Source organism: Physcomitrium patens, chromosome 15 (genome assembly GCF_059467195.1).
Source record: "Physcomitrium patens ecotype Gransden chromosome 15, ASM5946719v1, whole genome shotgun sequence".
In the NCBI taxonomy this organism is placed as follows: Eukaryota; Viridiplantae; Streptophyta; class Bryopsida; order Funariales; family Funariaceae; genus Physcomitrium; species Physcomitrium patens.
The window spans coordinates 10,744,652-10,761,587 of record NC_143424.1 but is presented as its reverse complement, the minus strand read 5'-3'; the positions used below and the strand labels follow the sequence as shown (position 1 = coordinate 10,761,587).

At 35.5% G+C, this 16,936-nt stretch overlaps 1 protein-coding gene across 4 annotated transcripts; it reads right to left on the bottom strand.

Moving 5' to 3' along the window:
• Window positions 1-1,399: 1,399 nt before the first annotated feature.
• On the bottom strand, window positions 1,400-6,494 carry LOC112292270 (protein PIN-LIKES 6). 4 transcript variants are annotated; one of them, XM_090256422.1, is made up of 12 exons: window positions 6,231-6,246; window positions 5,975-6,116; window positions 5,024-5,355; window positions 4,556-4,635; window positions 4,298-4,422; window positions 3,966-4,090; window positions 3,546-3,755; window positions 3,202-3,288; window positions 2,847-2,947; window positions 2,640-2,692; window positions 2,237-2,425; window positions 1,400-2,040 (listed from the first exon to the last, which is right to left on the bottom strand). In XM_090256422.1, the coding sequence occupies exons 3-12, from the start codon at window positions 5,216-5,218 to the stop codon at window positions 1,916-1,918; spliced, it is 1,290 nt and encodes a 429-aa protein (XP_090112548.1). In that variant the 5' UTR covers window positions 5,219-5,355; window positions 5,975-6,116; window positions 6,231-6,246; the 3' UTR covers window positions 1,400-1,915. The 4 variants fall into 4 exon arrangements, with proteins under 4 accessions (XP_090112548.1, XP_090112550.1, XP_024396346.1 ...); XM_090256424.1 differs by having other exon boundaries at window positions 2,237-2,347; window positions 5,975-6,494; XM_024540578.3 differs by having other exon boundaries at window positions 5,975-6,478.
• Between the last annotated feature and the right edge of the window lie 10,442 nt (window positions 6,495-16,936).

The window sequence follows — 16,936 nt, the reverse complement described above, 5'->3', positions numbered from 1 at the left end:
TATCTTAAATGATATCTCAAATATAGATAAAGATATATATATATATATATATATATATATATATTTCATAAAAGATTATGATCAAATAATTAACTTTAAATTCTATTTTTATAATATTATGTTTTTTTTATCAATGTTGAAATTAAATTAAAAAATTAAAAAAATTTAGAAAACTTAAAAATAAAACAAAAATAAAGACTAATACTTGCAATTAGTATGAATGTACATAATTCATACTAGTCAAGTTAACTTTTGATCTACAAATGTGATTAAATCCTTAACCAATTCTAAAATATTATCTATGTATTGTAAACAAGGCAACTCAAACATTTATACAGCAAGAGAAAATTGAGAGCTTTTACCTTAGACCATGCTATTAGGTTGAGGACCTTTACTCAAACAGCCACTTCACAATCTCCTTGGTTCTCCGATTTGGATGATCCTTTGCTTGTTGAAATTAGTTCTTTCGTGGTTTCAGCAACACCAAAATTAGTAGCAATCAAATTGTTGAGTATTAAAAGTTGCTTTTCTAAGGTTAGCTAATTTAACGTGACAAGGCAGCTGACCACTCTTCACTTGAATTGCTGCCAAAAGTGAGCCTGGCTCTAATTTCAGTGATTTTTGGCCCGTCGGAAAGCAAACATCGAGAGGTTCCTACCCAATCAGTTTCACATCAAAACCCATCCAGAAACTGATTGAAGGAAATCAGAGGCCCTCCAACAATGAACCGACAGACGAACAATGATATATTCTAAATAGATTCAGCACTACATAAAGGACTAACAAAATCCAGCCAACATTGGAATCACATCTAAGCTAAAACAACAAAATGATTCGCCTGGCTTTGCCGACCAACTGCAAGTGATAAATGAGCGAGGGAGGAAGCGACAAATAGGAGGAGAGAAATAAAAGGAACGGAGGCGAGGCAACAAAAAACAAAACAAACAGAAAGAAAAAGAGTCGGGCTGTGTGAGAGAATAAGTCTGGAGAGGCAGCTTTGGAAAAGTAAAATGTTTCCCGCCGATGTTCCGACTATCACACAATTGTCCACAGCCTGTGGTCTTTCGGGCACTTTTGCGCTTTATGGGATAGTAAAAAAGCAAGCTGAAAGCCTAAAAGACATGCTTAATCTTGATATGGGTCTTAAACCTAACCCACGAGGTTGTCCCCATAGCTCAATCCGCGTGTCACGAAGTAAAAACTGCGCGGATGTCCGGTGGATAATTGTTTCAAGTAAATTATATACATGCAAATTATAGAAAATGTGGTTTCTAACTACATTCAACACAACAGAACAAAACAACGGACCAATAACATTGAAGCGTTATTATAACACAGGAAATTTAAAACTCCAAAAGAAATAGGACCCCACAATAAAATAAGTACAGAACCTACAGGATTCTTTACAAAAATTTACAATACGCTACTTCATTAATCTTCCAACCAGAATACACACACATCTAGGATGCATTTCCAACAGTGCTTCCCCTGGATTCGTCACTGCATTATTGTTTGATTTTATTCTGTTTGAAAATGCCAAATTATTGGCACCACATCATTGACGAAGACATAACAGGTATCAGATTTGACAAAGTCTTGGCAGACCCGCTCCTTTCATGAGGGGTTGAATGTCCTATCAGTAGCAAATTTGTTGGGGAAAAACTCCACCTTATTTCCGAAGGAATTCAGAAAGAATCAAGGGTCCAGATAACACCCACCCCATCGAGATGACCTGCTGGTTTTTGCTCGTCTATCTACTGTATGAAAGGATAAGAAAGGAATTCTTCTTTGTTCGTTTGCCTGTTTTTCTGTCTCTGGTGTTATAATCTACGTTACAGGAGGTGATGTTGCACATTTTGCGACTACCTCCAAGAATTCACTTTCGAAAAAGCGAAAAAAAATGGTCTACGGTGCCTCAGAAGAGAACATTAATGTACAAGATGAGCCAAATTGCTATTGAGAATATGGCCAGAATGTGCTCCCAGAACAAGATGGCCGATGCTTCCTTCGCACCGTGTCCTCGTAAGCTGGCCACCGCCCCTGCAAAGGCAAGAATCTCAAGGAATTAGTCTCCCTAAGTCGACAAGTCACCTCCGAAGAAATCAATACATACTACAAAATCACCAACTGTAGCGGACCAGTAGATCTACATCATAATCAGTTACACACAGCAGGGTGGTAAATCAATCCGAAAATTGTCGTCGATTTAGCCTGTTGCCAGAAAAGGAGTGCATACCAGCAAGTATAGATGTGGGCATAGAGTGTTGTAGAAGAAGAACAAATCGGAAAAGTTTGTTGTTTGCAGGTAGGAATCCGAGGTGGTTTGCAGTTTGCACGATGGTCAAGCCTATAGGAGGCACCAGAAACAAGCGTGTGAAAACTATTGCCACGGTCGTTCGCAATCCTAGTTCGGAATTTCCTGGCCCTGCCGTTGCACACCCAACGACTTCCTCGTGATGAGATCGATTAGACGCACCTTTTGACCAGCAGAGCAGGGTACCAAATTTCTCCGAACCACGTGACTAATGAACACTTCACTGCCTGCTTCGAACTTGAATCACAATTCGAAAGGAGTAGGCGGAAAACAGTAAGAGTACCGCTTCAGGAAAACATTCAAGAGTAAGCACTGTATCCCGTACCTCCGATTAAGTTGCCGCCGAGAACGAGCATTATACATGGCACCATGGCTCCGCTGCACAGTTACCCCACAACATTATATTGCTTATACTTCACTCAAGAAGACAACTACTTACCAGGTTCAAAAAAAGAGAAAACGGTCTCACAGAACCCGAGCCGAGAGGTTTTCAAAGCCGAGCCGAAATATTTGTCAGGAGTCGGATACTTACCCCAGCATATTAAGACTGTCTGTGAAGAAAAAGAACACGGAGTGCTCCTCAAAGAACAGTTCCTTGAGAGTGGGTGTGGCCCCAATAATCAAGGCCAAGAGCTGCACACAGCACAATCAAGAAGGCGCGATCCCTCAGAACACCACATCTGATTGTACTGCCATTTGTTTCCCTCGACAAATTGTTTTGATGTCCAAGATTCACGTTAAAAGATCAAGCAATCACCACTTGGAATATCTTCAGCTTGCACATGTCAGACAATTCAGTGCTCGTGGGGGCATTGTCAATCATGTGTAGCACGGCAAACAAGTGCATCTGTAAAAACCGGAATACTGATTGCTAGACGTGAACTTACAGATGATACGACAGGTGGTTGACAAATATCTTTCAACAAGCTTGATTTGGCCAGCCAACGCCACTTTCGTGCAACGCCTTGCCGAACCTGGACGCATAACACCCACATTTGTTTAGTGTAATGGCGAGAACACACTTCATTGAAATGGTTGATGGTAATCGACGAGCTTAGTCAATGACAATCTTAGTGTCCCTCTTGGCATGTTCTGATAGATTCACATCCTAAGCCATTCAACGATTACTTAAGAATAGGAAACGAAACAGCGGAAAAATAGAACAGCAAGTATGTGCAACAATATCGTACAAAAATTCTATTTCATTCAGACCAGGAGAGATTTTCCAAACCTTTTGTAATTTGGTCGGCTGACAAGAACGGAGGAGTGAGACGTGAAGAGAATCTGTGTCATTGACATTACTCGCCGTTCCATTTGAAAGCTCATTAACGTCTTTGTCGCCTTCAACCTTGATGACTAAGGCCTTTTCATCGTTGGTAGGAACTGTTTTGGGGGGAGCCAACATGTGGAACGCAAATGTGTAAACGATGACCGCTCCTACCTGGGGATATTAGGGTTCACGTGAGCCAAGCTTGGCCAGAGAGATCACTTACACAAGCAGAGCAACGTCACAACATGGTCGCAGTGGCTTTTTATCAACGTGTAGGGGACCATTTTCAGTCTCAACTTGGACTTTCATAACCAACGAGTTTAAGACTGCAATTCAGCTAACGAACACAGATGTTTTTTCATGCGATGATTGCAGTCGTACCCATTGGCCAAAGGAGATATACGCAACGCCGTTGGTGTTACAGACGGTTGGGTCAAGTCCAAACGGGTTTGATTCATCACGACAGATGGATGCAATAATAACGAGTGGTATGTTACCAATATTTCCTGAATTGCAATTTACAAAATTAGAGTTCCTGCAAAAAAAACTGTCCTAAGTTTCATTCTGTTCAGTAGCTCAAAGCACAAGCTCAATTCATAACAAATAAATGTTTAAATGACTTCCAAGTAAGTAACTACCAAGTAACAAATCTAGACGAACTGAAAAGTAGAAGTGGATCTTGCTTAAGAGTAATAAGATAGGTTGATATTTACCTATGCCAATCATCACCACCGTGAAGTTAAAGTATTGTGGTGGAGGTCGAACGATTAAAGCTACTAGGTAACCAAGAGCGCACCCAAAACTCGCTCCTAGCACAACATTTATTGGTATGAACCACCTGTAGATGACAACTTATCAGAGCAACATTTTTCGGAGCAAACACGCTTAACTAGAATAGTGTAAAACAAATAACGCCAGCAACAAGACGGGCAAATTCCAAATGGCGAAATTAAGCGGATTAAAAGACTAACCATTCTATTATCGACTGAAGAGTGACAGCTTTCCCAAGTTGTGTGAAGATCAAACAAGGGAGAAATAACGCGAACACCAACTGTAAATTGCAGCGATTGAGCCATGTGAGCAACAGGAGCGAAATGGTTCCTACATTTTTGTGTGATTAAAACCACTAAACTCAGAAGATTTTCACTTTCAAATTGAGGCGCTTACTGTCATTTTATATAATCAGGTTTTGCATTTGTTCTGGAAAAGAGGAAATGTTACGCTAGAAAACCCTTAAAATAACACTGCTTATTTTCTTTTACTTTTACTTAGTAATACTAAGCTCCAACCGCGTGGTAATGGAGTGTGACGCTTGATACAGGCAAGTTTGGAATACCGGAAGACGTGGGATTGAATTAGTACTTAAACATGTAATGGAACCATGAGGAGGCTAACAATAATTTCGTAAAAAAATAGAGTAGACGCTTGGATGGACTCACCTTGCTCAAAAGCTTTCGACATTGAGCTGGGAGGATATTGACATAAGAACTCGCCAAACCCAAGCCAAAGGCACATAATATCAAGATCTTGAGGACCGGAACCACGGCGAATTGTAACAAGGTTGTGGCTGACTCTTCAAATTGTTGATACACTCTTGCGACGGTCACCAACTCGGTGTATACATTCGAGTTCATTTTTTTTACCAGAAGGGAAAAGAAAAAAAAAAAAAAAAAAAAAAAAAAAAGATGAAGAAGAGAACCGAAGTATGCGAAGCAGGAAGGATTCTAGCTTAAGTTAAATACGTTTTTCTCATCGGACGTCCATGTTCCACCTGTTCACATACACACACACCCCTCCTGTTCATACCAATACAATACTAATACAACACATTTGCAATGGAACTGTTTGATAACATCCAGCTTCATTGCAGTTCGCATACCGCAACACAAACCACGAGAGGTGCACATTACCAAGCTTTAAAACTGATTTACTGTCCAGAGGTCTAGAACAACATTATAATTAAACAACACCTCAACGGCAGAAACAAAAGATCACCAGAACAGGACATGCACGTACTTGACCTTTCTACGCACACAACCGACAAGCCTAAATTAATAAATAGTTGGGCTGAAAACACAGCGGGTAACACGGGCATGAAAGAAAGGTAACTTGCCTCTATTCCTAAAAGACCTACGACGTTTGCACCCCACCGACATTTCCAAGCACATCACTGGAACAAACGCAAACCCTTGGAGACAGCGGGAGGGGGGGTTGTGTGTACACCAAAAGATTGAAAAAAACAAAAGTACAAAACTAAACAAAAACACAAACACAGACAACGCATTCACAACCCAAGCAATCAAGCAAATAACCAGCATCGGCAGCCACCTGCGAATATCAGAACGAAAGCTCGACATCAACACACCGCATGAGCTCAATAGATGATCTACCTGCACTAGCGAGAAGGTTGTGATGCACCAATCCTCCAAACTGCAACATCAGCAGATCATCGAGGCGCTTACCCGTCTCCAAAAAATCACTCCAACGTCAGGCCGACAGCACCCACTAAGACACTCGATCACAGACTGCAGACTGCAAACCCCACCAAACGAACGCAACAGAAAATTACTTCAAGAGAGATCAGTAACTCTCTACCACCGGCAAATATAACCTCAAGTCCCCCAACTACTCAACATGGAGGCGAACCTGTGTGCAATTCCAGCACATGGATTCGGAACAAAAGTATCTAATCCGATGATTCCTTTATTTGCTGTCAGTGCAGGTCTCGCCACCCGAGGGGAAGTAGGCGGAGATTCGCATGCAGAAGTTAAATCAAGGGGTGACGATCGCAGTCCTCGTTGACGCCGGTGGAATATCCAGCGGCAATTTCACCGCATGTGGTAATTTTTGAGATGGAGCTCCACTTGGCGCTGCGTGAGGGAGCCGCATCCTTTCCGACGTTTTTTTTTAAACTGCTGATCACATTATGGACGGTGGGTTACGTGCATTCCGAATGTTGGCTGGCTTTTCAATCGGGCACGCGTCCGATGAGATCTGATGTCCGGAATACCTCTCCCTCTTTACAAAGTCGTCAGCTCACCTTTTTCACAGAGGCGTGGTAAAGCCGCTCCTGGATAACGTCGTCTGGCGCTGCTCACCGCTCTTCACTGGGTTTCTTGTACTGGCGCTGCTCTGTTTAACCGGGCATCTGCGTTTTGCAAAAATTAGAGCGTCACAAATCAGCGATCTTGTCATGGACTTTTAGAACTTTCCTTGTATGCATCTGAAGCAGGCACCTGAACATGAGTGAGAATTAGGGTTCACGAACACTAGAAAACTGTGCTGAAAGTGTGTGCGTCAAATGAAATATGTGAGCGTGTATCATGTCGACTGGTTGTGACGCCTTTGCACGATGCACAATCTTCACTTGTGGGGAACAGGCAACAGCAGTTCTCAAAATACAAAAGTAAAATAAGTAAAATAAGTAAAAATTGGTGTTTTCATTTATGGCAATAATTTCAGGATTAGATTTTGGAAGGTGATGTGTTACAACTTCTGAAAATGGTGAAGCTATTAACGGTTCATACGCCAATATTAGCAAAGCCATTTCATAATTCTTGTAGCACTTTTTTGGTTTAAATCTGCAAAATGCATCTGTTGAATTATCAAATTAGCCATCACATGTTTTTAGAATGTATCATTTAAATAATTATTTTTTCTTTCTGTTGTGAGGATTTTTTTACAAGTTCTACTTTTGTTTAAAGCAGTTGCATGTATTTGACTATATACTACTATCATTGTGGAGTAATTCTGATGATTCCCCTAAAGTTCTTGACTTAATTTAAACTTGATTAGAAGTGTCAATCCAAGTGCATTTTTTTTTTTTTAATATAAATTCAAATATATTTAATTTTTTTAACATGATCTTGAATATAAGCTCCTTAAATATTTTAGGTTTTCAAAAACTATGACAAAAAAAATTGTATGATAACTTATTTTATGATTTGAACATTAATGTTTTAAAGGTAGTATTTTTATAGATCAATATAAAAACTCAAAATTTTATATCACTTTCTGACTTAGTAGTATTTTGCAACATTTAAGTATTTATTTTTTTATTTTTTTATTATAACATCAAAAATAAAAATAAAATAAAATTGCTATTAGTCTTTAGGTAAATATGTTTAATTATTTTACTTCAAAATTATATAATTCATGAAAATAAAATAATCTATTCAATCTTATTTTTAAAATATTTATTTTTAATTATTTAAATATATTTAGAAATTTAAAATTTTAATATAATACAATGATATCAATACAAAAACAAAATCAAACTTTTTGATATTACTAATTATTTATATAAAATATAAAATTTAAATTAATATGTAACCAACATATTTTTTTTAAATATTATCCAAAAGTATAATATTATATATATATATATATATATATAAGAAAAAATTTCAAAAATGCCCTTACAGATTGCTGAAATATGAAGAATACATATGTATTCTTAATAATTGCAACACTGCCTCTCATACCTGTGACAATATATAACCTATCCGTGGCCCTAATAATCTCTCATTCACATTCAATATTTAATGTGAAATGGGCCTTTTAGCATGTATCACACACACTTTGTAACAACATTGCACCTGTTTTTTTTACAAAGCTCCAATTTCTTTGCAGACAATATTGTTGCTTGTAATGGTTGCTCCTTGGAATAGTGGCTGCTTCCAATATCATGTAATAACATAGCTATTAAGTGAAAGAAGAAAGAAAGTTTTTTATTATAAAAGAACCTAATAAAAAAATATAAATAAATGATAGGCAAGTAGTAAAATCTATTAGTATTAGAATTGTCTTTTATAAAAATGGATTCTATTTACTTTGTAAAGCCATAAATAAGGCAAAAAAATGTAGATTAAAAAAATAAAGAATACAAACATATGTAGGAAGAAGTTAGGAATTGAATTTAGAAAAAATTACTTTAAGAAGACAAGAATTGATACCCAGAGAGGACCAATTGCCAATTAAGGTCAAAATTAAATTTCAAGGTATAAAACCAAGAACTTATGGCAACACCACAAATATTTTGCAAATTAGAAAGTATAATTTGAAAGTAGACCTAAGAAGAGATTTTTGAGTATTAGTTTCATGTCATTTGGATTAATATTGAGGTTTTGGAGGATTTTCAAAATTAATAATGTACTCAATGGATTTAGATTTTGAGAAATAAAAATAGGTTTATAAATTTTAGGATTTTTGTGAAATTTGTAGCATGTGTATATGTGAAAATTAGGCAATTTGTTGTTGTGCTTATTGTGAACATGTATGAAAAATTTGAGGTCAATCAAGCAATTAGATTAAAACATATGAGGGTTTTTTTTATAACATCATGAAAGCATGAGAGGCATCAAACACATAGAATCTATCAATTTAAGACAATATACAGGTACCATCTTATCATCTATTATTCTAAGACAAGCAGAGTCGCTTGTAGTGTTGAAAAAGATCCTTCAACAAAAAATGTGTTTTTTCTTGTTTCCAAAGCACCTTATTTTTTTTGATAATCAGTTGTCCATAATTCAAAGACTTTTCCAATTGTTTTTCCACCATATTAAAATCATTGCAAATGATCCATTTATAGTCTATTAGAAGTGGGATTAGAATTACTTGCCATAGATTCCTCCAATATTGGACATTGTTTGATGTGTAAGCACACAATATGCCAAAATTTGTTGTTTGATGTTGTATACCATAAAATGTGTTTGAAAATGCATTAGGCACCTAGATGTAGAAGGTAGAATAGAATTTGCAACAAGAAAGTCCTAACAACTCTAATAGAATCCTAAATAAATTATAAGTAAATCTTAATAATTTTAATCCATCTTTAATCAAATCCAAAAGTAGACTTGAAGAAATTACAAATAATCCTAATGTAATCTTAAACAAACCTTAATGAAATCCTAAAAAAATCCTCACTAAATCCTAATCAAATCCTAAATCCTAATGAAAACTTAAATTAATCTTAATCAAATTCTAATTAAATCCTAAAAAAATCCAAACCAAATTTTAATAAAATTTTAAACCAACTTTAATCTAATCCTAACTAAATTCTTATAAAATTTTGAACTAATTCTAATCAAATATTAATTAAATCCTAATGGAATTCTAAACCAATTCTAACCAAATCCTAACCAAATTCTAATGAAATCCTAATGAAATCCTAGCCAAATTCTAATATATTCTTAAATCAATTCTAAAAAAATCCTAAATCTTAATCAAAATTTAATGAAATTTTAACCAAATCCTATGTAAATCTTAATCAAATCCTAATTAAATCCTAAAGAGATCTTAAACAAATCCTAAAAAAATCTAAGAAAGTTCAAAATAAATCCAAATCAATTCATAAAGTTGTTTTAAAATCTCAATAAATACTAATCAACCATTGATCTTAATTCGAATTTCATCCACATTTCAATCTACAAGCAGTTAATAAGCATTCAAATTTGAGAAAAAACAAACTCACCAATCAAAAAGAAAAAGCTCCTAAAACTCTCAAATGTTGGCCACCAATATCTCCAATCTAGATGTTGATCTTTCAACAACAATTTTTCTTTGTTAAACCATTCAATTACTTCACAAATTAATTTATGTGTAGATTTTATAAGTTCAAATTTCTCTCTCCAATTTTTACATCAATTAAACAAGTGGATATTTTAGGATCATAAAAACCCTCACAAATCTTAAATTTCAAAAATCCAAGACCTTAATTCAATAAAATTCTCATATCCTTCAATATAACTATTTGATTGATATCAAATTTTTCAATCAAATTAAAAAAAAGTATAATAATAAATTCAAAAATTTTCATTAATAAATGTGCTATAAAAATCACTTAATACTCAAAATTATAAACTTTTTTTTATTTCTTAAAATCCAAAACCTCTGAGGTTATCTCTCAATCTGAAAAGTCCTTAAAAACTAAATTTGATTCTAAATCACATGAAATCAACTATCAAAACATCTTTTATTAGTATTCTATCAAATATTGATCTTTAAACAACTAAATAATCTTGGAATTGCTATAGGTGCATGGATTTGTACCTTAGAGTTTGATTTGACCTTGGTTCACAACTAATCTTCTCTAAATATTAATTCTTAGTATTTTAGAATAAATTTTATTAAAATCTATTTTTAACTCTTTTCTAAAGGTAATTTTATTATTTAATTTATTAATCTATTTTTTTTTATTTATTTATGGCCTTAAAAAATAAATAAAAGCCTATTTTATAAAAAATAATAATATAAACACTTATTAATTTTTACTACCTCCTTACCTATTAACTATATTTTTAAAATAATTTATTAAAATATTTTTATTTAAGCTCTTCTATAATAAAATCTTTCTTTTCTTCTTTCACTCAATAACCGTGTTATAAAACAACATTAGAAGTTTGCTTAGTATGAGTCAAGTGGTTCTTTTTGAAATCATCTTATAACCAATAATCATTGACAATAACTTAGCTTTGAGAAAGAGATAGACTTTGCTTTTTCTGACTCCCTTTGTGCCATCTATATTATATCCTATTTTTGCTCTACTAATCCAACTATGATATTTGAACCATAAGGATTTATACAATTGTTGTGTTTTGGCACAACATGCATTATGTTCTTGTAAAAAGACTATATAAAGTCTACCCTCATAGTTTCTCATATAATTTGTGATCTTATCTTATTTATGGATATTATTCAATTCATATATTTTAAGTGTAAGTAGTTTCAAGATCATTGCATAACAAATAGAGTGCTTATATGCAAGTGGCTATTTAGGAATCAGATGTATGTATTACATGATTTTAGTGAAGTGACTTTCAAAGAAGTGGCCATTTATTCTCTTCCTTGAATATGGCTTCTACTTCTACTTCAACTTTGTGATGCATGTGATTTATGGACTTTCTATCAATATGTCTTTTTATTTGTCACTTTGGATAATGTTTGGAGGTGTATGTTAATCCATCATTAATTTTATCGTTCATAAAGATTTGATGTTTAGGTCGAAATTTTAAGAGAGGATATGAAGTTATATTGCTGTATATAGCGATTGGAGGCCAAAAGGAGTCCAACATAGTTTTAGAAGTATGAATTGTCTTGGCATGATGACTTTTGTTTGAGACTCCTCTCAAAGATGTGAATTGAAGTCAGTATAGAAGATGATGGAAGAGGCAGTTGAAATAAAGGTAGGAGCATACTAATGATCAATATCTAAAAAAGACAGTATATGGATCTAATAGAAGGGAGTTAAAGGGCCTTATATGTTAACTCTAAGTACTTCTTCAAATCCTTTGGTAGTCTCAAATTAGCTATTGATCATGATTGGAGGGATATGTCACACTTCTATAGGCAACATTGTCTTTATCTAAATAAAAGAGAAGAGAGAGAGGAGGAAAAAAGGGAGCTCTTTTGAATAGTATCAAAATCAATAGAGTTAATAGTTAGTTTAGAATTATTTGATATAGTGTTGATTTTTTGTGGCATAGGTACATCTTTTAACTCTCTAAGTTAGGTGGTAGAAAGGTCCTTGGTGATTTGTTGTTATGTACTTGTGGTATTGAATGCTATAAACTTTGGAAAGCCTAGTTATAGTGAGTTAATATAGGTTTGCATGTGCTTTTGTGTATTTTATTGATTGTAATAAACTAATCATTGTGAGTGTAAATTTCACTCCTCAGTCCCAATTACAAGATGGCCTCAATTAAGAGTTGCTTGTAATTGGTGGTGTGAAGTGAAGTAAGCAATTGGCAAAAGACCAAGGAGGAACAACCACAATACAAGTAAAAGAAATGAAATCAAGTGATCACAATATCCAAAACTAAGTCATAGTCCGTTCACTGGATTTTTATCCAGTAAAAAGTAGAAGTAAAAAGTAAAAAATATTTTTTTAGATAGATAATTTTTTTTTCTTTCCAATGACATAAAAATCATGTAATTCCAAGTTACTATGAGTAAATTATGATAGATTAAAGATAGAATGTAAATAATAGAAAAGTTAAGTAAATAATTTTTACCTCAAGGATAACTTGCTTAAGAAATCAGGAGTTCGAGCCTCACCAAGGCTCACAAGTAGTGTATATTCCCCTCCTCAAGAGGCCTTGAGGCCTTAATCTTATCTTCCTACCTATATCCAAGGTGCTACAACCCATATGGGAACTAAGCACCTCTCTTCTTGCAAGGACTACACTAGCTGCTGGTCCTCATATTTCCTACTAGTAAAACTACTTCTTTTGCATTTTTGACTTCACCATGGTGTTCAAAAACACCCAATTAGCTTAGAAACCCTGCATAGTCTTCAAATCTTGCTTCATTTCTTCATAATGGCTCTCAAGGTGATAAAACTCAATTTTACCAACGTCTTGAATTTTTTTCTAAAAATTCATAAAAAATTCTAAATAAATTGTAAATAAATTCTAAAAAAACCTATAATTTTTCTATAGTACTAATATCCATATGAGGCTGTATTTTCCTATCTTGGTGATTTTTTAAAGTAATAAAATCAATTTAAATCCACTAAAAATCCTATTTTTTATATAATTGATTAAAAAGACATGAAGCTCTTTTTTATGCTTCTTCTAACTACTAACTAATCATTGATAGGATTTTATAAGTAATACATGTAGATAGGAGCCAATATAGATATTGGTTTCAATAACTAACTCTTAATACTTAATAATAAGAAAAATACTAAATTAACTAAGAAAATTGCCTCCAAGTCTTTCTAAGACTCCATTTTTATAAATTTTCTTCTATAAACACTTTTGTAACTTATAAATACTTCTAAATTATAATAAATACTCGAATAGTAGAAAAAACTCTCTACTCTTAATATTTGTATAATTAAATTACTTAAAACTATATTTTTAACTAATCCACTAATTAAGATCAATTTGTGGGACTCATATATGGCACCATCTGCGACTATTTGTAAGAATAGAGAGAACATAATTCTTGCATTTGACATGGTCTATAAATAATAAAATAACTAAGATAAAATAAAATATAAAAATTTATCAAAAAAGACATTGTCACCTACTGTCACGGACACAAAATACAGACTTGAAATCTAACCAGAAGTTCAAGAAGAAGTGGCAGAACTAGATTAAACAGATGAGTACAAGAACAACATCAGAAAGATGAGCTAGAACTCCAAGAGGTGTATTGTCGAGACTGAAGAACTCTTCAGCCTCGATCCCTATATATACTCCTACTTAGGAAGCTTCTCGAGCTACTTCTATTAACTAGGAAGCTTCTAGAAGGTTTCAGAGGCTTCCTTTCTGGAAGGTTCTAGAAACTTCTCGAGCTACTTCTATTAACTAGGAAGCTTTTAGAAAGTTCCAGGGGATTCTTTTCTAGAAGCTTCTAGAAACTTCTCTTCTAGAAGAATCCAGAGACTTCCTTTCTAGAAGCTTCTAGAAACTTCTCTCTAAAAGGTTCTAGAGGCTTCTCTTCTAGAAGGTTCCAAAGGCTTGTTTTCTAGAAGGTTCTAGAAACTTCTCTCTAGAAAGTTCTAAGGAATATGTCCTTAACATCACCCCTTCCTTTAGCTTGGAGGTCTCTGAGAAGCAATGTTGTTGATCAGTACCAACGCAAGAAAATGAAGATCTATCGCATGCTATGAACTCCAACTGTTGTTCACGAGGCAAGTGGTTCATCGACCCTTGAAGCCTACGGTAGTAGCCCATGCCTTCGACTTCTGACCAAGCCTGAACTTCCGTGTCCTCATTGTAAAATTGTCCTGCAAACATGCCTTCTGGTTGACCATCGTAAGCAGGCTCGATCTCAAATACGATCACCAGTGATCGGTTACTCGATATCGTCCGTCGTCGTCGTGGTACATGTAGTTCTTTATCTCGAGGTCGCCTTCGTGAGCTACTCGGTTGCGATACTCTGACTGGCATAGTATCTATCTCTTGGCTATCCATATCAAAAGACCAAACTACGATCTATCTTGGAGAAAATAACTACATCAACTATGAATTTTGCTGGTGCTGTCCCCTTTTCTTATATTGTTGGAAGAACAAGCTTCAGAAAGAAGCTATCATCGAATTGATTTAGGTTTATCGGGATGTCGTTGATGAAACTCCTGTACCTTTTGTGGCGCATTCGCAAGATTTTCAGCTGGCTCCCACGTTCGCTCATTAATGTCATAGCCGCACCAATGAACAAGATATTCTAACTTTCCCCACCTTCGCCGTGAATCCAATACCTTTTCAACCTCGTATTCTTCGTGGTTCTCGATTTCAATACTAGGTGGCGGATATTGCACTCTTCTAGGAAAAGATGACTCTCGATAAGGTTCCAACAGAGAAACATGAAAGACTGGATGTACCTTCATAGAAGCCGGTAACTCCAGCCGGTATGCCACTGGATTAATTTGCTTCTGGATGATAAATGGTCCCAATCTTCGATAGTCCAACTTATCACATGGTCACTTGGTCTTGATATTTCGTCGAAGAAGCCAGACTTTGTCTCCAACTTTGAAAGTAGGTGTTGGATTCCGAAATCTATCTGCAGACGTCTTATAGGATTCTTGAGCGGATTGTAATTGAAGCTTCAACATAGTTTGAAGCTCTGATAGTTGCTTCGCAAATCCTTCAGCTGCTGGATTGTTATTTGTTGACGGACTCAATAAATCAAGCTTCGGATGATACCCATAGTTGGAAAAGAATGGTGTTTGTTGAGTCGACGCATGGAGGGTGTTGTTATATGCAAACTCGGCTAGCAGTAGATATGCAGTCCAATCGTCTTGCTGATAGTTGATGCTGCATCGTAAGTACTGCTCCAAGACTTAGTTCACCTGTTCCATTTGGCCATCAGTTTGAGGATAAAAACTTGAAGAAAGCTTGATATCCACCTTCAATATTCCAAAGAGAGATCTCCAAAACTTTGATACGAACTGGGTACCTCGATCTGATATGATATCATCTGGTAGTCCATGATATCGATACACATTATCGAGAAAGAGTCTTGCTGTGACTTCACTGGACGATGTCTTCTTACAAGGAACAAAGTGTGCCATCTTCGTAAGCCGATCTACCACGACAAAGATGCTGTCAAATGAGTTTGATGATGGCAAGTCTGTGATGAAGTCCATAGAAATTGAAGACCATGGTCGACGTGGAATTGGCAATGGCTGTAGAAGTCCATAAGGGCGATGCCGAGGATTCTTAGATCTTGAACAGATGTCACAAGAGAGGACAAAATCTTTCACATCCTTCCACATTTGGGGCCACCAAAAATCTCGGGAAATAAACTCCAAGGTCTTGTTGAATCCAAAATGTCCCGCAGCTGGAAAATCATGGCGAGATTGAAGAACTCGGAGTCGTGGTAGTCCTTTTGGAATGTACAATCGCTCTTCAAAGTATAAAAGATCTCCCTCCACCTTGAACTTGTCGTCATTGGTACGTTGCTTGATATCAATGGCTACTGAATCTTTAATGGTCATAGCACATACCTGGTTTAGGAAGTCAGCATCAAATGATACAATAGTAGCACAAAGTTGAAATCTCTCTGGCTTCAATAACGTTATACATTGTTGACCAAACGCTGCTTCTCCAGCCTTTGGTGCAAGATACGATCTCTTTGATAAAGCATCGGATAGTCTTTGCTACCTTCTAGGTCGATAAGTGATAACAAAATCGAATCTAGATAGCGACATATTCCACCGAGCTTGACGCCGATTTAAAACTCAAGCCGTCATGAAATATTCCAAATTCTTGTGATCCGTATATACGATTACTGGATGTGTAGCTCCTTCAAGAAAGTGACGCCATTCTTCGAAAGAATCCACTATAGTAAGAAGTTCCTTATCGTGGATCTCATAATTGATTTCAGCAGCAGAGAACTTCCGAGAATAGAATGCAACTGGATGGAGTTTCTTATCCTCACTCATTTGTGAAAGCACAGCTCCCAAAGCAAAATCTGAAGCATCAGTTTCTAAATAGAAGGCCTTTGTAAAGTCTAGATGTACCAAAATTGGAGCTGTAGTAAATGTTGTCTTCAAATCTTGAAACGCCTTCTCCGCCAAAGGTCCCCATTCCAACTTATCTTTGCATGTTAATCGAGTGAGAGGAGCAGCAACTTGAGAATAATTCTTGATGAAGATCCGATAGAAGTTAGCAAAACCAAGAAAGCATTGTACGTCTCTAACCATCTTCGGAACCTCCCAAGACATGATTGCTTCTACTTTCTTGGGGTCCATCTTCAAACCTTTTGTAGTCACAATGAACCCCAAAAATTCCATCTCCGTCTAGTGAAATAAATACTTTTCTTATTTGGCATATAGTCCTCGCTTGCGTAGTTTCTCAAAGACCAAATGAACATGCTCGTCATGCTCTTCCTCGTTTATA

Excerpts from the sequence above, each read along its gene's own strand:
- LOC112292270 (XM_024540578.3), bottom strand. The coding sequence starts at position 5,218 with ATGAACTCGAATGTATACACCGAGTTGGTGACCGTCGCAAGAGTGTAT. Across the intron at positions 3,756-3,965 it reads ATATCTCCTTTGGCCAATGG|GTAGGAGCGGTCATCGTTTA; the intron begins GTACGACTGCAA and ends TAATATCCCCAG. Across the intron at positions 3,289-3,545 it reads AGCCGACCAAATTACAAAAG|GTTCGGCAAGGCGTTGCACG; the intron begins GTTTGGAAAATC and ends TTATGCGTCCAG.